General features: G+C 40.5%; 1 protein-coding gene across 10 annotated transcripts in view; it reads left to right on the top strand.

The window, feature by feature from the left end:
• The window catches only part of USP44 (ubiquitin specific peptidase 44), a 37,030-nt gene extending 13,279 nt beyond the window's left edge, over positions 1-23,751 (top strand). For 4 of the 10 annotated variants that reach the window (XM_005571900.4, XM_074007564.1, XM_015431410.3 and 1 more), the window contains exons 2-6: positions 5,690-7,190; positions 11,003-11,198; positions 15,589-15,697; positions 19,190-19,395; positions 21,991-23,751. In XM_005571900.4, the coding sequence (XP_005571957.3) occupies positions 5,760-7,190; positions 11,003-11,198; positions 15,589-15,697; positions 19,190-19,395; positions 21,991-22,190 (2,142 nt within the window). In that variant the 5' untranslated portion in view covers positions 5,690-5,759 and the 3' untranslated portion in view covers positions 22,191-23,751. Of the gene's footprint in view, positions 1-3,051; positions 3,369-5,689; positions 7,191-11,002; positions 11,199-15,588; positions 15,698-19,189; positions 19,396-21,990 lie in introns of all 10 variants that reach the window. The other 6 variants (XM_045365743.2, XR_012420516.1, XR_012420514.1 and 3 more) reach the window with 6 other exon arrangements.
• Positions 23,752-25,660: the final 1,909 nt, after the last annotated feature.

Raw genomic sequence — 25,660 nt, 5'->3', positions numbered from 1 at the left:
TGAGTAGATAGAAATTAATTTCAGAGAGTCCTCACTGTGGTGAGTATAAGTAGTTTTATGCTGTCGAACTATAACAAGTTAAATATATTACCTATGGTCTTACTTGATTTTGGAGTTTGATATAAACCATTGATTAAAACCCGTTTAGAAGATCATCTGTTTCTCTCCTAATCATTTTAGCTTTTTGTTTAGTAAATGCTTCAATGATATAATAATTCTACATAAAATTAGTTTTCAATAAGTCAAATATAGTTATTTAACTTCAGAGATTTGCTGAAAGGAATTTTTAAAATGCATGCTCAGTCATAGGTATGAAAAGTATTGGCCGGGCGCGGTGGCTCAAGCCTGTAATCCCAGCACTTTGGGAGGCCGAGACGGGCGGATCACGAGGTCAGGAGATCGAGACCATCCTGGCTGACACAGTGAAACCCCGTCTCTACTAAAAAATACAAAAAAACTAGCCGGGCGAGGTGGTGGGCGCCTGTAGTCCCAGCTACTCGGGAGGCTGAGGCAGGAGAATGGCGTGAACCCGGGAGGCGGAGCTTGCAGTGAGCCAAGATCACGCCACTGCACTCCAGCCTGGGCGGCAGAGCGAGACTCTGTCTCAAAAAAAAAAAAAAAAAAAAAAAGGAAAAGTATGAAGAGCTTGAATGGCTTTCTTTGAACAAATTAAATTTTTTATTGTCTTTTTGCACTGAAGAATGATAAAAAGCTTTTAGAATATTTGTAAATACATCTATTTTTAAAAATGAAAATAGTATATTTGGTGTTTAAAAAGCCATTTCATTGACAAGTCACACTGATGGAAAAATAAAAAGCAGAAAAAGAAGCCATTTGATAGCTACTAATTTGGATTTCAAGTGTGTAACAGTTTTTAAATGCATGAGAATGATAGCACAGATAGTTTTAATCCTTATAGATTCCATTCCAAGCATGCTATTTGTGCGGTGCTATTATATTGGTACAGGTAATATTTTGTCAGAATCTGCATGAGGGATATAAAAATGTTTTGTCAGGTAATACCTCTTTGAAATGAATACCTCTTTAAAATGAATATGCTGCCAAAAATCAGACATCCAATCTGCTGATGCCGGAGCTAATGCATAGTTCACAGCGGTGGATTAGCAAATGAAAAGAGGTGCTCTGAACCCAGTAGAGGAAAATAGAAAGTGTCAAGAAAATACTACCATCCTCCTTTCTTTCATCCAAGCTCTTAGATCTTTGTGTGGTGAGGCCCCTTTGGGGATACCCTAGTAACTGTCTGAGCTTCAGCTCCAGGCAGGAGTGCAAACTGGAGATCTCTGGGGACAGCAGCCTGGCTCTGCAGCTCCTGCTTTCCTCTGTGCCGTTGCCTCTGTTGTCCACCCCCTACTGATTTCTTTCGTAAGTAGACAGGGTAAGTGGGCCCCCTACCCTAAAATATTAATCTCGTGATCTGTCATTCCACTATGCTGGTTTCACGTCTTTCTATTTTTAAAAAGGTCTTATCTTTGAGAGACCCCCTTTTAAAATGCAAATACCCCTGGGAGAGGTCAGACCTTAGTTCTTAGCTAACATCTTGATTATCTCTTAGCACCTTGGTTGGTCTTAGTACACATTTGGCTGAGAAGAAGGAATCCCTGGCTAAAAGTGATCAACTAGAAGGAAACTAGCATTTATAATAATAATTTATTATTATTTTATTACTATTGGCAGCTAAGATGTACTGAGGGCCATATTATTAAGTGCCAGGAGTTGTTCTAAGTTAATTCCCTCAACAACCCTATTGGTATTATTACCACTGTTACTTTACAGATAAGAAAACTGAGGTATCTAGCACATAGTTTATGGTCACATAGTAAATCCTGTCAAGTGTTAAACTCGGGTATATAGATTCCAGGGTGTGCTCACTAACCGTTTTACTGTAATACCTCTCTTCTACCGTGATGTCTCTCAGATGACATCTAATCAAGATTTCACCCTTTTCACAATTCTGTATAAATAGAATGATGTGTTTAATTAGAGATGCCACTTCTTTTGAAGGTCAAGTACTTTATTATCTAAATAGATTTTTTAGCAACAGCTTCAATGAAACAAGCACTTTTTTTGTATTCAAGGGAATTTATTTGCAGAGTAGAGAAAGGAGTAAAGAGGCTAGTGTACAATTTAACACATACATAACACTATCTGAGTTGCTTTTCTTTAAAACGTTATTTTTACAATTTTGAAAGTATAGATTAATAAAGAAAGTACAGAATTTGCAGTCCCATTACCCAGAGATAACCTCAGAATAAATGTATGTATTATCACCAGACTTTTTTCTATTGAGCCTTTTCTGAAGGTGTTAACTCATTCTACATCTTTAAAATTTTGGAATGAAATGATCTTTTTTGAGAGTAAATGCTGGCATTTCCTTCTTCATCTCTGCAAGGATGTTGAACTAATAATTATTTTTGGCCTGGCATGGTGGCTCACGCCTGTAATCCCAGCACTTTGGGAGGCCAAGGCAGGCGGATCATGAGGTCAGGAGCGCAAGACCAGCCTGACCAACATGGTGAAACCCCATCTCTACTAAAAATACAAAAATTAGCTGGGCATGGTGACGTGTGCCTGTAATCTTAGCTACTTGGGAGGTTGAGGCAGGAGAGTCGCTTGAACCCGGGGGGTGGAGATTGCAGTGAGCCAAGATAGCACCACTGCATTCCAGCCTCGGCAACAGAGTGAGACTTCGTCTCAAAAAATAAAATAAAAATTATTTTCTATGATTTACCAGAAACATGTTTAACTAAATTTTCTCTGCGTTCTTTATTTTATCCATTTTGAATCAAAGGTAATATAGAGCCCTAGATTCTTCCCTTAACCTCCAAATTGAGTAAGTTCTCTCAACCAATGTTTATTAAGCACTAATTCTACCTCTGCCCCTTCTTCAAAACTGCTATACTCCTGCAGCTTTAATTTCCTTATAATTTCTGGACTGTTAGTCTCTCTTATCACTCATCTCTTCTCCAGAGCTCTTTGTAATTCAGATCCCTCTGTAACCCACAGATCTGATCGTATCATTCTCCTTTACAGATTTCTTCAGTGGCTCTATGTTGCTCATAGGCCCTAGAAGCAAGCTTGGGGATGATTAGGGCAAGTAATTCTCTGAGTCCCAGGTACCAGCAAGTGGCTCTAGAAGGGGAGTTGCTGGTGTGTGCAGACTTCAGGTGGCCACATGTCCTTGGCCTTGCTGACTACACATTAATGGAGGAGGACTACAGCAAGGAACTCCTAAAGTGGTTGTTTAGGTCTAGATGCAGACCGTGCTACTGTGTGTTGAGAGTAGACCATTCGTGGCAGTAAGGACAGAAGTGGAGAGAACATCTGGGAGCCTTACTGCAGTAATCCAGGTAGGACTTGATTGTAGATTGGATCAGGTTGGTGGCAGTAGAGGCACTAAGTAAGTCAGATTCTCAGTATATTTTGAAGGTAGAGTCAACCATTTTTCCTGAAGGATAGATTGAGAGAGAGAGAGAGTCAAGGATGACTCCAAGGTTTCTTGCCTCAGTACAGGAAGGTATGGGATAGTGGAATATATTAATCACTGATGTCTCACTTTTACCATTAGCAACTATTGTCAAATCCTAGGTGTTCTAATAAAATAGCATATTTGACCAGATTTTAAACCTCTGGAAACTTTGAGAGAGAGAAGTAAATTTAAAATGTGCACTTAAAACGTGTGTGAACATGGGGGCCGGGCACGGTGGCTCATGTCTGTAATCCTAGCACTTTGGGAGGCTGAGGAGGGTGGATCAATTGAGGCCAGGAGTTCCAGCCTGGGCAATATGGTGAAACTATGTCTCTACCAAAAATACAAAAATTAGCCAGGCGTAATGGCACATGCCTGTGGTCTCAGCTACCGGCAATGCTGAGGTGGGAGAATCGCTTGAACCTAGGAGGTGGAGGTTGCAGTGAGCTGAGACTGCACCACTGCAGTCCAGCCTAGGTGACATAACAAGACCCTGTCTCAAAAAAAAAAAAAAAAAAAAGAAAAAGAAAAAAAAGAAAGAAACGTGAACATGTGAGAGTTGGGACTGGTCAGTACCTGATACCTAAAAATTAAGGAACGATTATGAGATTTTACAAAAACAGGTGGGAAGGAACCAAATATCAACTGCTTTTGCAGTTTTCCTGAGGCTTGGAGGTGGCACTTGCAGGTACCATTGAAATTCACAGTTTCAACTGCCCTAAAAATTTAATGCCTTGGTCATGATACATAGGGTGTTTTTAGTGTTCCGTAACTAGGTCTCCACTCAAACCCTGAAATTTGTCTTTGATTTGTATTACAATGAAAAAGGTGTTTTGTGATCACGACTTTTTAAATAAGATTTCTGTTCATTACATGTAAATAACTTAGAGCAGAAATGTTCCTGACTTTAACTGATAAAGGAACAAGTTCTGTGTCAAAAATCACGTAAGCTTTTTTTTTTTTAAATAAGCTTATAATTTCAGATAGGCTTAGGCCTGCTAGAATGTGATACAAGCTTATTGCTACCCTCTTCATATTCTTCTTTTTTTTTCTCTTTATTTCCTTGTATGTTCCTGAGAATATTCAAATACAAGAGCACTTTCTCCTCTTCTGTCTTTCTCTTTCCCTAAAGCCACCTGTCAAGTCTGTTCAGCCTCAGAGTATGTTACAGAGCTATGAATTAAAGGCAATTATTGATTTACCCAATGGAAAAAAATAAGTTTAATGGTAATTAAATAGAATATCTAATATTATTTATTTAAATAGGGTAATTTTTCGCTGTATCTACAATTAAAACTACCATTTACTGAGCATTTACCGTGTGTCAGATAAATATTATCTCTCAGTTCTTCAACAATTCAATTGAAGTTGGTATGGTTTAGAGAAGTTAAAACATTTGCTCAAAATCATACATTTAACGTTTTTCTGCCTTAAAACTCAGCCTTTCTTATTTGATTATGCTTTATTAACTCTGCATAGGGCTCAGAATGTTTATAAATATTAGTGAGATATATTTGGGTCTTGCCAACCCCAGTCTTTAAGAAAAGGGGCCAGGCACAGTGGTTCATGCCTGCAATCCCAGTACTTTGGGAGGCCAGGGTGGATAGATGACCTGAGCTCAGGAGTTCAAGACCAGCCTGGGCAACATGATGAAACCCTGTCTCTAGTAAAAATACGAAAAACAAATTAGCTGTACGTGGTGGTGCATGCCTATAATCCCAGCTACTTGGAGGCCAAGACACAATAATCATGGGAGCCCAGGAGGCAGAGGTTGCAGTGAGCTGAGATTGCACCACTGCACTCTATCCTGGGCCACAGAGCAAGACTCTGTCTCAAAACAAAACAAAACGAAAAAGAAATGTAGTTTTGGAAACTGCCCTCAGACTGCTGGGTAAAAAGGATAGATCTTAAGCTATTTCAGTGGAAAGTGATTACTACCCATTTTTCACCACTAGATGGTGGCAGAAAGTTAAAAACAAAAGTTAAAGGTGACTCATTAGAGAAAGTGAAGTGTCTGTGCTTTCAGAGCAAGGTAGATGTGAAATCAGGGAAGTCTAGAGCAAGGGAAATGTGAGAACTGCCAATGGTATTATAACAGCCTGGAAATTGGGAGCAAAGGACACAAATCTTTATTATGCTTGAGAAAAATATGAAAAATATTGGCGTCTTGTTTTTATTAATACTCGACATTGTTCTGTTTAGTTTTCAGATGCTTCAAGTGTTGTGAACAGAGACTTGTTTGGATTATGCGTTTCTCAGCTAGACTAAATAAATGCTAACAATGGATAAGTGCAAACATGTTGGGCAGCTGCGGCTTGCTCAAGACCATTCCAGCCTCAACCCTCAGAAATGGCACTGTGTGGACTGCAACACGACCGAGTCCATTTGGGCTTGCCTTAGCTGCTCCCATGTTGCCTGTGGAAGATATATTGAAGAGCATGCACTCAAGCACTTTCAAGAAAGCAGTCATCCTGTTGCATTGGAGGTGAATGAGATGTATGTTTTTTGTTACCTTTGTGACGATTATGTTCTGAATGATAATGCAACTGGAGACCTGAAGTTACTACGGAGTACATTAAGTGCAATCAAAAGTCAAAATTATCACTGCATGACTCGTAGTGGGATGGTTTTACGGTCCATGGGTACAAGTGATGATTCTTATTTCTTATATGACGGTGCGCAATCTCTGCTTCAAAATGAAGATCAAATGTATACTGCTCTTTGGCACAGGAGAAGGATATTAATGGGTAAAATCTTTCGAACATGGTTTGAACAATCACCCATTGGAAGAAAAAAGCAAGAAGAACAATTTCAGGAAAAATTAGTAGTAAAAAGAGAAGTAAAGCGAAGACAGCAAGAATTAGAGTATCAAGTTACAGCAGAATTGGAAAGTATGCCTCCAAGAAAGAGTTTACGTTTACAAGGGCTCGCTCAGTCGACCATAATAGAAATAGTTCCTGTTCAGGTGCCAGCACAAATGCCAGCATCAACAGCAAAAGATAAAGTACTCTCTACCTCAGAAGATGAAAGATCTCAAAAAATCAATGACTCCTCAGTTAAACGAAGGCCAATAGTAACTCCTGGTGTAACAGGATTGAGAAATTTGGGGAATACTTGCTATATGAATTCTGTTCTTCAGGTGTTGAGTCATTTACTTATTTTTCGACAATGTTTTTTAAAGCTTGATCTGAACCAATGGCTGGCTGTGACTGCTAGTGAGAAGAAAAGATCTTTCTGTAAGCATCCACCAGTCACAGATACAGTAGTATATCAAATGAATGAATGTCAAGAAAAAGATACAGGTTTTGTTCGCTCCAGACAATCAAGTCTGTCATCAGGACTAAGTGGTGGAGCATCAAAAAGTAGAAAGATGGAACTTATTCAGCCAAGGGAGCCAACTTCACAGTACCTTTCTCTTTGTCATGAATTGCATACTTTGTTCCAAGTCATGTGGTCTGGAAAGTGGGCGTTGGTCTCACCATTTGCTATGCTACACTCAGTGTGGAGACTCATTCCTGCCTTTCGTGGTTACGCCCAACAAGATGCTCAGGAATTTCTTTGTGAACTTTTAGATAAAATACAACATGAATTAGAGACAACCGGTACCAGTTTACCAGCTCTTATCCCCACTTCTCAAAGGAAACTCATCAAACAAGTTCTGAATGTTGTAAATAACATTTTTCATGGACAACTTCTTAGTCAGGTATGGATTTTTTAAAATCTTGTTTTCATCATTGGGAGTTCATAAAGTGTAGCCTATAAAAAGGCATATTCTATGTACATCTAGTGTGTTAAGCTAGTACGATTCTCAGGTCAAAATAGATTGTTTTTATAAATATGTGTAGAGAAGTCAGCTCACTCATTTACAATTCCTTCTTTCATGAATCATTGGAAGTAGTTTTACATCCATGGTATCAAAAGCTTTTGGAGGGAGGGAGAAATCAGGAGACGGAGATCTCTAGGTTACCAGTATTACATTCATTATCTGAGGGATTGAGAAGAGGAGGGTTTAATCCCAGAGGGAACAGATTTAAAGATGCTGTTATACTGGGAATGGAAATGGTGCACATGGCCTGCCGCGGGGGCTCATGCCTGTAATCCCAGCACTTTGGAAGGCCATGGCAGGTGAATCACCTGAGGTCAGGAGTTCAAGACCAGCCTGACTAACATGGTGAAACCCCGTCTCTACTAAAAATACAAAAGTTTGCTGAGTGTGGTGGCAGACGCCTGTAATCTCAGCTACTTGGGAGGCTGAGTCAGGAGAATCACTTGAACCCAGGAGGTGGAGGTTGCAATGAGCTGAGACTGTGCCATGGCACTCCAGCCTGGGTGACAGAGCGAGACTCTGTCTCAGAAAAAAAAAATAAATAAAGGAAAGAAAGAAAGAAAATGGTGCATACTTGAGCAATTTCAGGGACCAAGGAGTAGCCCTGGAGGACTTCCTATAAAACCAAAGGGTCATGGTCTGAAAGCTTTAACAATAGGTAGGGAAATTTTAAGGTAAACAAAAGTGATTCCATCTAGAATAATTTTAAATGATTTTCTTTTATTTTAATTACTGCTCAAAAGTTTCCTTTGTCATGATAAGGTAGACTACAAAACCAGAATCTTCTAAGTAAAGGTTCTCTATGCTGAGTGGACTTATTGGTGAAATATTAATAGACATAAGGCTCTCTACTTTCCCATAACACATAGATTTAAACAAATTTTTTTTTATAACTGAAGCTATTAGGCTTTTAGGTCATTTCCTTCCCCCTGCACACCTGCCTCTTTTCTTCAGTTCAACTTTCATTGTAATAAGTCCATCTTGTTTTTATAGCATACTTTCCTAGAATGTTGTTTAAATATTTCAGATGTAATTCTTCTTAAGGAATATCTATGAAGTTTATTTTTCAGTGTTTCAGAAATGCAAAGACTTTGAGTTAATTAGCAAATAAGAATTGTACTTGTGTTAACATGCAATTTTACTTCTCCATCTTTCTCTGTCATTTCCTTTTTATGCAAAAGTTTTAAAATACACTATTACAGAATGCAACATGTAGTTGCAGGAAACCTATATAATATAGGAAATCTATATAGAAGAAAAGAAAAATCATTCTCTTATCCTATAACCCCACAATCCATAGGTAAAACTATCAATATTTTGGTATATTTTCTTCTAGTCTTTTTTTCTCCTGCACATATATACATATTTTTTCCCATAATTGATCATTTTGCATTTACCTGCTTTTCCCATTTAATATTGTAATGATTTTCCAGTAATTAAAAATATTTCATCATTCTTTTCAAAACATTTCAATGTTCATAATTTTTTGTGTTTTTTTGGTATATTTCTGCTGTTTAACATAATTTTTTTTTTGAGACAGAGTCTCACTCTGTTGCCCAGGCTGGAGTGCAGTGGTACAATCTTGGCTCACTGCAAGCTCCGCCTCCTGGGTTCACACCATTCTCCTGCCTCAGCCTCCCGAGTAGCTGGGACTACAGGCATCCGCCACCATGCCTGGCTAATTTTTTTGTATTTTTAGTAGAGATGGGGTTTCACCGTGTTAGCCAGGATGGTCTCGATCTCCTGACCTCGTGATCCGCCCGCCTCAGCCTCCCAAAGTGCTGGGCTTACAGGCATGAGCCATCGTGCCTGGCCACATTGTATGTTTATACCATAACTTAGTTAACCATTCCCTTATTGTTGACTGTTGTTAATTTTTTTCATTATTATAATGTCATCAATTAACTTTTTGATTTCCTTATGACAGAGTCCTGGAAGTTGACTTTGTCAGAGTAAGACTTCTGGATACTTGGTGACAAAGTTCTTTCCAGAAAGTGATTTTCTTTTCTATATATATATATATATTTCTATATATATATATAATATATTTCTATATATATATAAATATACATATATATATTTCCAGTAGTATGAGAGTGGCTCTGTGCTTGTATTTTCCATTATAAATGAATTTTGAAATTAATAAAAATTATTGTACCAGCTTTTTGCTTCTCTTTCTTTAATACACTCTTATGGAACTGGTTCTCAGGAGATTTAAGACAATTGGTTGCTGTAATGGGTTTTCCTTTTTATTTATTTATTTTTTATAGAGACAAGGTCTCACTGTGTTGCCCAGGCTGGTCTCAAACTCCTGGGCTCAAGCGGTCCTCCTGCTTTGGCCTCTCAAAGTGCTGGGATTACAGGCATGAGCCACTACACTCAGACTGGGATAGCTTTTTGTGTGTTTTTGCTTTTGTTTTTGTTTTTGTTTAATTCGAGAAAATCCTCAAAATGTCTGGCCCTGGCACTACTGAGTCCTTAGACTATAAACACCAGGAGAGTTCTTTGTGTCAATTTGTGAAATCTAAAATCTGTATTAGAACTGGCTTCTTTATTTCGTTGCCTGTGCCAGAGCAATAGCTTGTATGAAAGAGGTTCTTTAAAATATTTCATATCATATGTGAATTGTTAGTTCGTGGAGTCTGTCTTCAGTTATGTGCAGTGTTTGTTGGTATTAAATCCTGCTGAATGTTTCACTGAAGTTACTACTCATTTCCTTTCCGGTTGCTACGTTACCTGTGTAAGTTGTTAAAACAGCTCCATGTTTTTTGTGTTTTCCGTGTTTGGATGGAGATTTTAATGTGATGTTTGCTTTAAATAGGAGTATGACATCATTATTTATGTCACATGTCTTGTCTTTTTAAATTATCAGTTGTCAGGGTCTCAAAATCTGCCTAATGAAAAGATAGTATTTTACTTGTAATATGGTTAAGATTGGATTGGGTTAAGAGGTTGTAGTATTTGGGTTTAGGAAGAAAAATCAGCAAAAGATGGAGAGGCCGGGCATGGTGACTCATGCCTGTAATCCCAGCACTTTGGCAGGCCGAGGTGAGCGGATCACCTAAAGTCAGGAGTTCAAGACCATCCTGGCCAACATGGCGAAAGCCCGTCTTTACTAAAAACAGAAAAATTAGCTGGGTTTGTGATAGCTGCGCCTGTAGTCCAGCTACTCAGGAGGCTGAGGCAGGAGAATCGCTTGAACTTGAGAGCCGGAGGTTGCAGTGAGCCGAGATTGCGCCATTGCACCCTAGCACTGGGGACAGAGCGAGACTCCATCTCAAAAAAAAAGATGAAGGAGAAACAGTGAGGAACCTCAAGCCTAATGACATAAATACATTAAATTTAATGCATGTGAATATACATCATATGTATGTTTCTATGTATACATATACATCATGTGTTTCTATTCAGTGTGTCCACAGTTTGGATTTTTGCCTAAATTTAATGCCCTTAGAGCTTTTTGAATGCCCAGTAGTTAAAGCAACCAATTCATGATGGCTCTGATAACAGTCTTTTGGAAGGAAAAATCATAAGGAAAGATTTCCTGACAAGAATATAAGGCAGATTATTCAGAATTCTAATGGTGCATTTTCATGAGAAAAGCTTATTTATTGGCAGTGATCTCTAGTGAAAAGAGTTAATGTTTTGACGGAAAGATTATAATCTTAGGAACTCATTCTCATTTGCAGGTTACATGTCTTGCATGTGACAACAAATCCAATACCATAGAACCTTTCTGGGACTTGTCATTGGAGTTTCCAGAAAGGTATCAATGCAGTGGAAAAGATATTGCGTCTCAGCCATGTCTGGTTACTGAAATGTTGGCCAAATTTACAGAAACGGAAGCTTTAGAAGGAAAAATCTACGTATGTGAGCAGTGTAACTGTGAGTAAAGACGGTGTGTTCTCGGTGCTGTCCTAGGAATGATACAGAGAAACGCAGATGAGAGGAAGCTGAAAGAAATCTTTAGCAGTTATGAAAATGAACTTTTTCTCAGTTTGTCAAAAGAAACAGACATTTTCACTTATAATTGGCGTTTATGAACTATGCATTTGTTTGGCCATACTGGTGGAATTTAAATTGTTTCTGATCTTGTAGACAATTTTGGGGAGAGAAGATTCATGACAAGTTTAAATATGATATGTGGAGCAGAATAAAATAGCAAAGAGGAATAATGAAAGGAAAGCATGGCATGTAGTGTGAATGAAACACTTGTTTTATGAGCTTTTTCTTGCTACATATCAAAATGATATGTAGATAAATGTATGTGTGTGTGTCTATACACATAAAATAGGAAATACCATATGCAGGACTCCTGCTGTGGAGATTGGCTTCGTCAAAACAAAGATTTATTCAAAACCATGCCCTGTCTGTTCTGTGTTAGTTATTCCCAGTGTCTGTAGGTACAGGTGAGATGCTGTCAAGGTGCTTACATTCCTAATGGAGGAGGCGGATAGACAGGATCCACTGTGATAAGTGCTCTAATAGAGGAGCGCATGGGAACCTGACACTGGGGGTGAAACAGCCACTTCAGTTCAAGAGAAGCATCCTCGGCCGGGTGCAGTGGCCCACATAATCCTAGCACGTTGGGAGGCCGAGGCGGGCAGATCACCCGAGGTCAGGAGTTCAAGACCACCCTGGCCAATGTGGTGAAACCCCGTCTCTACTAAAAATACAAAAATTAGCTGGGCATGGTGGCACACACTTGTAATCCCAGCTACTCGGGAGGCTGAGACAGGAGAATTGCTTGAACCCAGGAGGCAGAGGTTGCAGTGAGCTGAGATTGCGCCACCTCACTCCAGCCTGAGCAAGAATGAAACTCTGTCTCAAACAAAACAAAACAGAAAAGAAGCATCTTCCTCCAAGGAAATGGTGTGTAAAACCACATCAGATCTGCTGTGTTGGCCAGGTGCGGTGGCTCACACCTGTAATCCTAACACTTTGGGAGGCCAAGGCAGATGGATCACTTGAGGTCAAGACCAGCCTGGGCAACATGGCGAAACCCCATCTCTACTAAAAATACAGAAATTAGCCGGATGTGGTGGAGCGCGTCCATAATCCCAGCTCCTTGGGAGGCTGAGGCAGGAGAATCTCTTGAACCCAGAAAGCAGAGATTGCAGTGAGCCGAGATCGTGCCACTGCACTCCAACCTGGGTAACAGAACAAGACGCTGTCTCAAAAAGAAAAAAAAAAAAAAAAAAAAACACACGCACACACACACACAAAAGGATCTGCTGTGTCTTACCTCCTCTGTCAATGTATATATATATATATATAGTGGGAGTTAAGCTATGAGGATACAAAGGCGTAAGAATGATCCAGTGTGGGCTGGGCATGGTGGCTTACACCTGTAATCCCAGCACTTTGAGAGGCTGAGGCAGGCGGATCACCTGAGGTCAGGAGTTCGAGACCAGCCTGGCCAACATGGTGAAACCCCGTCTCTACTAAAAATACAAAAGTTAGCCAGGCATGGTGGCTGTTATCCCAGGTACTCAAGCGGCCGAGGCAGGAGAATCACTTGAACCCAGGAGATGGAGGTTGCAGTGAGCCGAGATCATGCCATTCCACTCCAGCCTGGGCGACAGAGCGAGACGCCGTCTCAAATAATAATAATAATAATGATGATAATAATAATAATAATAATGATCCAGTAGACTTTACAGATTCAGGGGAAAGGGTGGGAGGGAGTAAGGGATAAAACACTACACACTGGGTACAGTGTGCACTGCTCAGGTGATGGGCACACCAAAATCTTAGAAATCACCACTATGTAACTTATATATGTAACCAAATACCACCTGTTCACCACAAACCTACTGAAATTCAAAAAAAGAATAAGATATACTTACATAGTATCTTACTATTTATATATATAATATAAACATGGTGTAGTATAGTATACTATATAGTAAACTATACTATGGTTTATACTAGTTTATACTATACTATATATATTTTTTTCAGGTATTCTGCCTAATTTCCCTATCTCGCAAATAGATTCTAAGGCTTTAGATACTAAACTTTTAAGGTAAACAAAAAATAGGATATTCCCACATTGAAGAAATGTTTTATCAATTGATGGTTTCCTGGAATGACTTTAACACTTTTTTCTGAGTGCTGTCTAATGTAAACACATAAAGTAGCCTTAAATTTATAAGGTTTTTTTTTTAAAAAAATAAAACTTTGTCAAAGTTGTTATGATGAAGTATTATTTTTTCTTGGACATAAATGTGATGAGTCCCACATGCTTTCGTCACCAAATTTGGGGGGTGATGTTATGAATGCAGAATATGGTTTTATAGGAAATTTCTATGTGTTTACTAACGCTACCAAATACAGGCCTAAAAGAGCTACTTTAACACAGCAATGAAAATGTTTACAATTATATGCTGAGGAGTTGACATCCCCTATCTGGCTACCCTTGGACCGGATGTGCTAGGAGACAATCCAGAGGTAGGTCCAGGACATTCAGCAGCAGCCAGATACCTGGATCGCAGGGTTACACACCTGGAAGAAAGACCAGTGAAGATGGCTTAGAGCTCAGCTTCATGGTGGACTGAGCCTGCTTCCCACATGAGAAGCAGCAGCTGCCATGGCTGGAGTCGGAGCTCGTGTGCAAGTTGAAGGATAGCTCCTGGGCATCAGGAACAAACTGTAGCCGATGGCCCAGCTGCAGGACAGTCCGTAGGTGGACCTCTAGGGAAGCAGAAGGGACAAGAAGAATCCTGAGTTCCAGCTGTCTAAGATCTGGTGCTGAAAGAGCAAAAGCAAAACGCTTGAGTGAGGGAGGCCTCAGAGCTGGTAAAGTCCTGCTTTCCTAAGCCATTGGCCAGGGCTGGGGTGGTCCCCAGGAAAAGTGGATGGATGTTCTGGGTAATCCGGACCTTCCTCTGGGTTTCTGACTAGCCTTAGTATATGAACTGACCACACACTTTTTTTTTTCTTATTTCTTTTTTAAATCTTTTGACCACAGACTTTTAAATTAAGAGTTTGGGGCCGGGCACGGTGGCTCAAGCCTGTAATCCCAGCACTTTGGGAGGCCGAGACGGGCGGATCACTAGGTCAGGAGATCGAGACCATCCTGGCTAACACGGTGAAACCCCGTCTCTACTAAAAAATACAAAAAACTAGCCGGGCGAGGTGGCGGGCGCCTGTAGTCCCAGCTACTCAGGAGGCTGAGACAGGAGAATGGCCCGAACCCGGGAGACGGAGCTTGCAGTGAGCTGAGATCCGGCCACTGCACTCCAGCCTGGGCGACAGAGCGAGACTCCGTCTCAAAAAAAAAAAAAAAAAAAAGAGTTTGGGGCCAGGCGCGGTGGCTCACGCCTGTAATCCTAGCACTTTGGGAGGCTGAGGCGGGCGGATCACGAGGTCAGGAGATCGAGACCATCCTGGCTAACACGGTGAAACCCCGTCTCTACTAAAAATACAAAATTAGCTGGGAGTGGAGGTGCATGCCTGTAATCCTGGTTACTCGGGAGGCTGAAGCAGGAGAATCGCTTGAACCCGGGAGGCGGAGGTTGTGGTGAGCCGAGATCGCGCCATTGCACTCCAGCCTGGGCGACGAGAGCGAAAACTCCATCTCAAAAAAAAAAAAAAAAAAAAAAAGTTTGGGAAATGTGTATTAAAATGTTTACAGAACGTTGTAACTTTTCCTATTAATTGGTATGGCCAGTTCCATTTAAAAATACTATTATGGCCGGGTGCAGTGGCTCATGTCTGTAATCCCAGCACTTTGGGAGGCCGAGGCAGGTGGATCACGAGGTCAGGAGTTCGAGACCAGCCTGGCCAACATAGTGAAACCCCGTCTCTACTGAAAATATAAAAATTAGACGGGCGTGGTGGCATGCATCTATAGTCCCAGTTAGGAGGCTGAGGCAGGAGAATTGCTTGAACCCAGGAAGCGGAGGTTGTGGTGAGCTGAGATCGCGCCAGTGCACTCCAGCCTGGGCAACAGAGTGAGACTCCATCTCTAAATAAATAAGTAAATAAAAATATTATGGCAGCATACTTTGTTCTATTACATTATATGCAAGATTATTATTAAATCATGTGCTTGATTACAGATCTAACTTGACTAGCTCATAAGTTTTTTGTTTAATTGTGGATCATGAGTTTCTCGAGGGCAAAACCCATGTCTGTATCTCTAGCACAGCACAATGCCTAGAACACAGTAGATACTTTTCATTTCTGACTTAATTAAAAGAAGGTTCACTCAGCTTTTCCCTGCATCTTTAAATTAAATTTGATTTTTATTCTTTCTTTGATGTTACAGCAAAGCGTAGAAGGTTTTCCTCCAAACCAGTTGTACTCACAGAAGCCCAGAAACAACTTATGATATGCCACCTACCTCAGGTTCTCAGACTGCACCTCAAACGATTCAGGTCTGTAGCAGGACCAGTTGCAAAGTGATCACTCCTTGTGCTTATAATGCTTCAAAACTTAAAGAATGCATGTAATAATTTTTTCCCCTTTAATCACCTTTCTGACAAATGAATTAACTTTTAATACCATATACTTGGGTAGTAAATGACTTACATTTGCTTATTTATTTATTTATTTTGAGACCGAGTCTCACTCTGTCACCCAGGCTGGAGATGGGGTTTTACCATGTTGCCCAGGCTGGTCTCAAACTCCTGGGCTCAAGCAATTCACTCACCTTGGCCTCCCAAAGTGCTGGCTGGGCAAGGTGGCTCATGCCTGTAATCCCAGCACTTTGGGAGGCCTAGGCAGGTGGATCACCTGAGGTCGGGAGTTCAAGACCAGCCTGGCCAACATGGTGAAACCCCATCTCTGCTAAAAATACAAAAATGTAGCCGGGCATGGTGGCGCATGCCTGTAATCCTAGCTGCTTAGGAGGCTGAGTCACGAGAATCTCTTGAACCTAGGAGACGGAGGTTGCAGTGAGCCAATATCGTGCCGTTGCACTCCAGCCTGGGCAACAAAGTGAGACTCCGTTTCAAACATACATACGTACATACATGCATCCATAAACATAAAAATAAAAATACAAAAATTAGCCAGGCATGGCGACGCATGCCTGTAATTCCAGTTACTTGGGAGGCTGAGGCAGGAGAATCGCTTGAACTGTGGAGGCAGAGGTTGCAGTGAGCCAACATCATGCCGTTGCACTCTAGCCTGAGCGACAGAGCAAGACTCTGTCTCAAAAAAAAAAAAAGAAGAAGAAAAATGTTGAGATTACAGGCATGAGCCACCGCACCTGGCAGAATATTTCTAATACCGTAGATGTCCCCTGTGTGTGCCTGTCAGTCTTGTTCCTTTCCCCTCTGCAGAAGCAAACCATTAGGAATTTTAGGTATAATATTATCTTATTGTTCTTCATCAGTTTATTGTCTTTCTTTCTTTTTTTTTTTTTTTTTTTTTGGTAGAGACAGGGTTTTGCCATGTTGCCCAGGCTAATCTGGGAACTCCTGAGCTCAGGCAGTCTGCCCGCCTCAGCTTCCCAATGTGCTGGGATTACAGGCGTGGGCCACGGCACCTGGCTGAGAGATATTGGAAAAACCGAACTCAGTTTCTCCTACCATACTCTTACAACAGAGAATACAAATGTGACCTCTGCTTACCAAAATGTGTAGGAGATTTCTCCCCACCAAGCAGGTAATCAGCTCTGCAGTGAGCGCGAGCTGGGTATCCTCTTATTCAGCTCAGTTCCAACCCTGTCTACCTGGAGGTAGCATCAGACCCCACAGATTGAGAGCTCAGTCCCACCAGACTGACCCCCACTTCTGACACCAGTCATAACTCCAGGTTTGTGGAAATTCTGACCAACCTGTTGGCTATACATTTAATGGGATTCTCACAAGCCACACTCCCCTCGTTTGATCAATTTGCTAGAGCGCCCCACAGAACTCAGGGAAACCTTCATGTTTACCCTTTTATTACAAAGGAGAGTTTCAAGGATCCATATGAACAGCCAGACGGAAGTCATGTGTAGGGCATGACTTGTGGGAAGGGGCGTATAGGTTCCACACCTTCCCTGGGGGTGCCGCCCTCCAGGGACCTCAGCATGGATAGCTATCTGGAAGCTCCAGAAGCCCATCCTTTTGGGTTTTTATGGAGGCTTCAGTACATAGGCATGACTGATTACATCATTCAGCCCCATTCCCTTTGGGGGTTGGGGACGGTATTTGGAAGGAAGCCGAAAGTCCCAATCCTCTAGTCATTCCCGGGTCTTTCCTGTGACTTGCCCACATGCTGAAGCTATCTAGGGGTTGCCAGCCACTAGTTGTCTCATTAGCATACAAAAGACACACTTTTTTTTTTTTTTTTTTTTTTTTTTTTTTTTTTTTGTGAGCCAGAGTTTAGCTCTTGTTGCCCAGGCTGGAGTGCAATGGCACAATCTCAGCTCACTGCAACCTCCGCCTCCTGGGTTCAAGTGATTATCCAGCCTCAGCCTCCCCAGTAGCTGGGATTATGGGCATGCACCACCACGCCTGGCTAATTTTTGTATTTTTAGTAGAGACGGGGTTTCACCATGTTGGCCAGGCTAGTCTTGAACTCCTGACCTCAGGTGATCCACCCACCTCAGCCTCCCAAAGTGCTGGGATTACAAGCGTGAGTCACCGCACCCAGCCAAGACACTCCAGAGATTCCAAGAATTTTAGGAGATGTATCTTAGGAAACTGGAAGGAAAACCAAATATATTTTTCACAACCACACAGAGAGTTTGGAATATGACTTATGGTCCAGCAGATAACATAATTTGCATGGTTCATCTTTAGTTCCATGCCATTTTACACTGGACTAAGCATTTTCACATTTTTTTTTTCCATCATAAAACTGTGTTCCTGTCTCTCTGTTCTCTACCTGCTGTTATTTGTCTGAAGTTCATGTTTTAGTACTTTACTACTGTATTTTTATCTATGTCTGCCTTGTCTCTGTACCATACCACCACAAACTGGATTATAATCTCTTGAACTACCACGTTACATTATTTTCCCCTCATAGGACCAACTCATTATGCGTATTGATAAACACATTGCTTGCCATGCTGAGATCCAGTAAGGGGAAGTATGAGCAACAGACTGAGAAAATGACAGGATAAGGGCGTTCTTTCAGTTCTGTCACCAGTGGGCGGTTGTGCTGACTTACACACAGCAAGGGGACACAGTTCCTGTTGTTTTAGTCTGAAAATCTCTGAAGTATTCTGAGGAATTAGAGGTGCCCTGCTTTGTTTTCCTCCATACCTGGCCAAGAAAGATCCAGATTGTAGCTCCCATCTGGGATACCCTCTTCATATCCTGGCAAGACAATAAGGAATTAAAAACCCTTTGGTGGGGCTGGGCACAGTGGCTCACACCTGTAATCCCAGTGCTTTGGAATCCAAGGCAGGCGAATCACTTGCGGTCAGGAGTTCAAGACCAGCCTGGCCAACATGGTGAAGTCCTGTCTCTACTAAAAATACAAAAATTAGCCAGGCGTGATGGCGCACACCTGCAGTCCCAGCAGGAGAATGGCTTGAACCTGAGAGGCAGAGGCTGCAGTAAGCCAAGATCGCGCCACTGCACTCCAGCTTGTGTAACAGAGCGAGACTCCATCTCTAAAACAACGAAAAACAAAAAAACCCCAACCCTTTTGTGGCCTTCACTTTTACCTGTTAGGGGGTAAATGCCCCCATAAGGCAATACTTGCCCAAAAGTTAATTTTTTTTCCCTACATTGTCATCTAACTACAAGAAGGCAAAATAAGCCAAAATTTCTCCGTTTATAGCCAACTTCAGCATTGAAATAATTTTATATTACATATGATACTTTGTATTCCATACTGCCTGGGGTCATCTGTTACAAGTGTCTAGACCTAGTACATGGTTATTTTCCCTTAATTGTGTTGATAATTTCACACTGGTTTGTTCACAGGTGGTCAGGATGTAATAACCGAGAGAAGATTGGTGTTCATGTTGGCTTTGAGGAAATCTTAAACATGGAGCCCTATTGCTGCAGGGAGACCCTGAAATCCCTCAGACCAGAATGCTTTATCTATGACTTGTCTGCGGTGGTGATGCACCATGGGAAAGGATTTGGCTCAGGGCACTACACTGCCTACTGCTATAATTCTGAAGGAGGTATAGATAAGAAAAAGTATTTTATCTTGGGTTGGACTTGGAGGCTGGAGTTCAGGCTTTAACCAATTTCTAAATTGACTACTAAATCATAAACAAAACTACTTGACCACTTACTTTCTTAGGGAGAATACCTCTGCAGATACTAAAACATGAGAGTCGATGCATGAAATATTTTCTGTAGGTTTTGCGGTACTTTTGACTAAGGGCTAGAGAAATATAATAATGAGGATAGTCTTGTTGCCAACTAAAAGTCAGAATGTTAACTTTTCTTAAAGACACACTTCAAAAAGCAGATCGTATGTTTACTGGTTTACTTCAGTTAATTTTGTTAAAGAAATAGGGCACCTAATGAACTGGGGGATCACAGATATTTGGAACAAGCACTGTTCAAGTTTAACATACAAAACTCACTTTTATTTTCCATCTTCTAGGGTAGTCTAGTTCTAGCAAAAGTGATTGGATCGAGATTTCATTTTTTACTCCCCCATCCCCTGCCTTTTTTTTTTTTTTTTGAGATGAAGTCTCGCTCTGTCACCCAGGCTGGAGTGCAGTGGCGCGATCTTGGCTCACTGCGACCTCTGCATCCCAGGTTCAAGCAGTTCTCCTGCCTCAGCCTCCCTAGTAGCTGGGACTACAGGCATGTGCCACCACACCCGGATAATTTTTTTTTTTTTTGAGACAGAGTCTGGCTCTGTTGCCCAGGCTGGAGTGCAGTGGCCGGATCTCAGCTCACTGCAAGCCCCGCCTCCCGGGTTCATGCCATTCTCCTGCCTCAGCCTCCCGAGTAGCTGGGACTACAGGCGCCGCCACCTCGCCTGGCTAATTTTTTTTGTATTTTAGTAGAGACGGGGTTTCACCGTGTTAGCCAGGATGGTCTCGATCTCCTGACCTCGTGATCCGCCCGTCTCGGCCTCCCAAAGTGCTGGGATTACAGGCTTGAGCCACCGCACCCGGCCACACCCAGATAATTTTTTGTATTTTCAGTAGAGACGGGGTTTCACCGTGTTAACCAGGATAGTCTTGAACTCCTGACCTTGTGATCCGCCCGCCTCTGCCTCCCAAAATGCTGGGATTACAGAGGAGCCACCACACCCAGCCGTACTTTCCCTTTTGATACTTACTGTTGAACAAAGAATGAACTTCCAACTCCCCACCCCCACCCAACACACCCCAAACAGAAAAAGGTGAGGACAAGAAGCCCGATAATCCACCAAGGTAACTCCACACTGAACTACCAAAAACTACCAAGTTAGTTGTACACTATTGGCTTTTTTTGTTTGTTTGTTTTTGAGACGGAGTCTCACTCTTTCCCCCCGGCTAGAGTGCAGCAGCGTGATCTTGGCTCACTGCAACCTCAACCTCCTGAGAAGCTGGGATTGCAGGTGTGCACCACCACGCCTGGCTAATTTTTATATTTTTAATAGAGACGGGGTTTCACCATGTTGGACAGGCTGGTCTTGAACTCCTGGCCATAAGTGATCTGACAGCCTTGGTCTCCCAAAATGCTGGGATTACAGGCATGAGCCACCATGCCCGACCCAATTTGCTTTTTAATACAGATTGAGTATACCTTGTCTAAAATGCTTGGGACCATATGTGTTTTGAATTTTGGATTTTTTTGCATAGACATTATGAGGTATTGTAGGGATGGGACCCATATACACCTTGTACACATTGCCTAAAGATAATTTTCTACAACACTTTAAAAAATGCAAGTTTCATAAGTTTGTGTACATTGAGCAATCAGCAAACAAAGGTGTCACTGTCTCAGCCACTCATACAGTCTGGTGGTTTGGCATCAGCATAATTCCTGGCTGATTTATATGCTAATGATAAGCAGTCATTAGCATACTTATGTGCATGTAATGTACATAAGTGCATTATACTTATGTGCACATAAGTTTCACAGTAAAAAAAAAAAGACATTAATACAGTGGAAAAAAATGTGTTCAGGGTTACTTATGACATCACGTTGGCACAAAAAGTTTTGGTTTTGGATTTTTTTTTTTTGAGACAGCCTCTCTATCACCCAGGCTGGAGGGCAGCTGCACAATCCTTGCTCACTGCAACCTCCACTTCCCAGGTTCAAGCCATTCTATACTCTTGCTTCAGCCTCCTGAGTAGCTGGGAGTACAGGCACGCACCACCACGCCCAGCTAATTTTTGTATTTTTAGTAGAGACAGGGTTTCACCATGTTGGCCAGACTGGTCTCTAACTAACTCCTGGCCTCAGGTGATCCACCTGCCTCAGCCTCCCAAAGTACTGGGATTATAGGCGTGAGCCACTGCGCCCGGCCAGATTTTGGAATTAGGGATGATCATCCTGTATGATTAGTGGCAAAAGCATTAACTGGTAGATTTACACAAGGAATAAATAGTGTCAGGTACTCTAATCAGTCACATGCTGTGTAAACTTAAGCTACTTCTAGATTAAAGGTAGATAATTCCAAGGTAACACTACCCAATCTATATTTCTTGTTAAAGAAAAATGAATTGGCTAGAAAATTATTTTCCCTTCAGAAAAAGCTTCTCAGTCAATTCATACTAGAATTTTATAAAGTCCCTTCATAAGTGTATTTCTGTGCTTCACTCTAGGGTTCTGGGTACACTGCAATGATTCCAAGCTAAGCATGTGCACTATGGATGAAGTATGCAAGGCTCAAGCTTATATCTTGTTTTATACCCAACGAGTTACTGAGAATGGACATTCTAAACTTTTGCCTCCAGAGCTCCTGTTCGGGAGCCAACATCCCAGTGAAGATGCTGATACCTCGTCTAATGAAATCCTTAGCTGATCCAAAGACAATGGGGTTTTCTTCCTGTGATTTATATATATACTTTTAAAAAGACTGATGTACCATTTTAAACTTTTCTTATGAATCAGTGTATATACTACATTTATACATTTTTATATCTAACTACAATTTTTTTTTTTAACAAAGTATAAATGTGTGTATCAACTGAAGGTAACTACTTTTTTCAAATATTTGGAGTTTTAAACTTTTGGTGTTTACCTCAGGCTGATGTTACCTCTTTTATATTTTTATGTCTTAATTGGCTTGGATCATGAATTTGTGCAATCTTCTACCAACAAAGTTCGAGTGGCATCATTTTATATACATGTGTTATCTTTTTCAGGTATTTTCTATACAAATTCTTAATAGATGGAAAATTAGACTTTGCTTGGTCACTAATAGTCTTTCTTTCATTTGTATATTGAAGTTACCTTGCCCGTTGGAGTTATTGAAGTGACATGTCAAGTTATCACCTAAATATTCTTCAGTCACACTCACTGGTATTTCTGAGGCTTTGTGTGTTAACAGGCCTTGTAATAGACATTATTTTGGTTAATGTAACCCCAAAATTGTTTTAGTAATTGCTCTTTATTTGGCATAGTCAAACTATAAATGAAAATGGCAGCTTTACAAATAGTATATTTAAGTGACCTTTGGAACTATGGACATGAAAAAATGATGCCTGGGATTTATGATTTTTGTCTGGCAGCAAACAGGTTTGTCCAGAAGTCTAAAAATTAAGCAGTCATAAAAAGTCTGAATTTAGCAAACCAGTATATGATGTTATTCAAATAGTTTACCTTGGGTATGAGTTCATTTTATAATGTCTGATGACATTAGATCTCTTAAAACTTTATATGTAATTTTTAGTTCAAAGGAATAAAGAGTCTTGAAGAGAAAAAATTACAGGGCAAAAAAGTGTTCAAAATTGGCAACTGGACTATTATGTCTAGCATCTCATTCTCCTAAATAACTAAAGTTTGATTTACTCTTGCTAGGATTATGTGACTACTAGGTAGGAGCCTCTTAAAACACTGGCCCTGAGCATTAAAAAAATTAAAAGCTATCTAAACTTGCAAAAAAAAAAAAAAAAAGCCGTGAGTCACTCTTTTTGTTCTTCTCTGATAATCTCACTGGATTTCTTTAAAGTCCTGTTGCTGCTAACTTTATCTTGTTTGGAGAGGGCAGAATCAACTAATATGCAGACCAGCTATGTATCTAAGCTCTGTTAACCACAGGAAGATCATGTATCCTTTTTTTATAAGTGGGTTTATTTGCAGGTTGAAGTCTTAGTGAAAGATAATATCCTGTAGAATGCTGTTCACCAGTAGTGATCATCTGTAAGTACAAACTTGAAAGAGATCTCTACCAGTAAATAACAAGTCATCTGGGTTAGCTGAAGTGCAATGAGACTTTTATCACTGAACAGACAAATCATTTGTGCCAAAAACACATCTGGAATATTAAATAGCTGTGTTTAAAATTGTTCATAATACCTATGCAAGTCATTACCTCAACTGTTACACACTTAATACCTCATTAAAAATTTACGTGTTCAAGATACCAGCATCTACTCTTTCCTAGTTTCAAGGACTATTTTTAACATGTTATACATTTTAGCACGTCATTTTAATGGAATTATTGTAAAAACTCCTGAACTATTTGTAATGGTATCATTACTTGTACTTATTTCAATATAAAAATATACAAGAGGCCGGGCGCCATGGCTCCTGCCTGTAATGTAATCCCAGCAGTTTGGGAGGCCGAGGCGGGTGGATCACAAGGTCAGGAGATCGAGACCATCCTGGCTAACACAGTGACACCCCGTCTCTACTAAAAATACAAACAGAAAACATTAGCCAGGTGTAGCAGCACACATCTGTAGTCCAGCTACTCGGGAGGCTGAGGCAGGAGAATAGCTTGAACCCAGCTGCAGTGAGCTGAGATCATGCCACTGCACTCCAGCCTGGGTGACAGAGAGAGATTCTGTCTGGAAAAAAAAAAAAAGAGAAAGTGACTTAACCCTTTACTTTTTAATCCCTTAAAACTAACACCTATGGGGGGAGGCTTGGAGAAGGAGGATATTATTGGGGGATATGGGAAATCTGTTAGTACTTTCCACTAAATTTTAGTGTGAAAAATGTCTCAAAATACCAACAATAAAATTAAAACCTAAATAAACAGAAACTTAGATTTCTTACTATGTATCTTAAATCTCAGTATGGACGTCTACATTCTGCTAAGTTGATCTAACAAAAAACAACATGTTTTAGTTGTAAAATAATTTACTAAAGGCACTATTGTTAAACATCAAACTAATAATTTGTTGCCAATAAAGTACATCGTTGTAAACATAACAAAATTTTAAGAGATACATGGCTAATAAGCAAACAATACAATTTAAGTGACGGCTTTCCTATTTACAAGATCGCGTCCCTTCCAGCCATTACAAGGGCATACAGTGATGCCACTGTTCCCAACAGTTACCTGGGAAAATTGGTTTGAGATCATGACTGCCAAGATCTTTAAAAGCTCCAAAAGTCTTCACTCATAAAGGTCAATTCTAAAATTCCTGGGTTTAGAAATCAAGATTCTTGCTTTGAGAGCTGGAGGGCCCAGCCCTGACAGTATGTCCAGGCATGAACTGGCGAGCTCTGCTGCCAGCCACAGCATCACAGAAAATGGAGAAGTTAGTCAAATGTGGCTATTAAACATTAGCACCATAATAAATATAGCTCATACAGCTAAAACCTAGATTGTTTCCCCACAAGATAACATTCATTTATATCTCTAATGCTGAAAGAACAGCTTTTTAATGTAACAGATGATCTAGGTACAGAAGTCGTAGGTTTCTCTTCCTAAGATAAAAATGTTTAACAAAATACAAACTAAACAGCATCCCAGAGGCAATAAAATCTCATTGTACTGAAACATACACAAATTAAGGCTACCTTGGTATATAAACGATTTAGAAATTATGATGGAACATTCCCATAAAATTATTTACATATAAGAATTCAAGCAATTTGTTAAAGAATCAGTAGTGGGCCTCAGTTCAAACAAATTAATATTATGATCGTTACATTCAACTTAATACACTTGGCCGCTATAAGGAAAGTAACTGTCACCTCACTTCCTGAAATACCACCAGTAATGTTAAAAATCCAAACCTGTCAAAGGGCGACGTACTACAGCATTTGCCTCATGAATGAAAAAGTCCAATAATTTCAACTTAATTTTTCTAACTAGAACAAGATCCAAACATGGGAGTTTTTTTTTTCTTCTTTCCTTTTGTGGCTTTAATGCCCTTTTGGTTTTCTGAGCAAGCTGAATACACTCCCTGATAAAAAGGATCTAAACGTTGAGATTTTCACCAAATCAAGGTTTCGAGTTGGCACAATGTTCCTAAGTCAAGTTTCAATTAGCACATCTTTCCAATGTCAGGGGAAAAAACACAAGGACTACTATGT

This window comes from Macaca fascicularis, chromosome 11 (genome assembly GCF_037993035.2).
Source record: "Macaca fascicularis isolate 582-1 chromosome 11, T2T-MFA8v1.1".
NCBI lineage: Eukaryota > Metazoa > Chordata > Mammalia > Primates > Cercopithecidae > Macaca > Macaca fascicularis.
The sequence above is the reverse complement of the archived record's forward strand: the minus strand, read 5'-3'. Positions and strand labels throughout refer to the sequence as shown.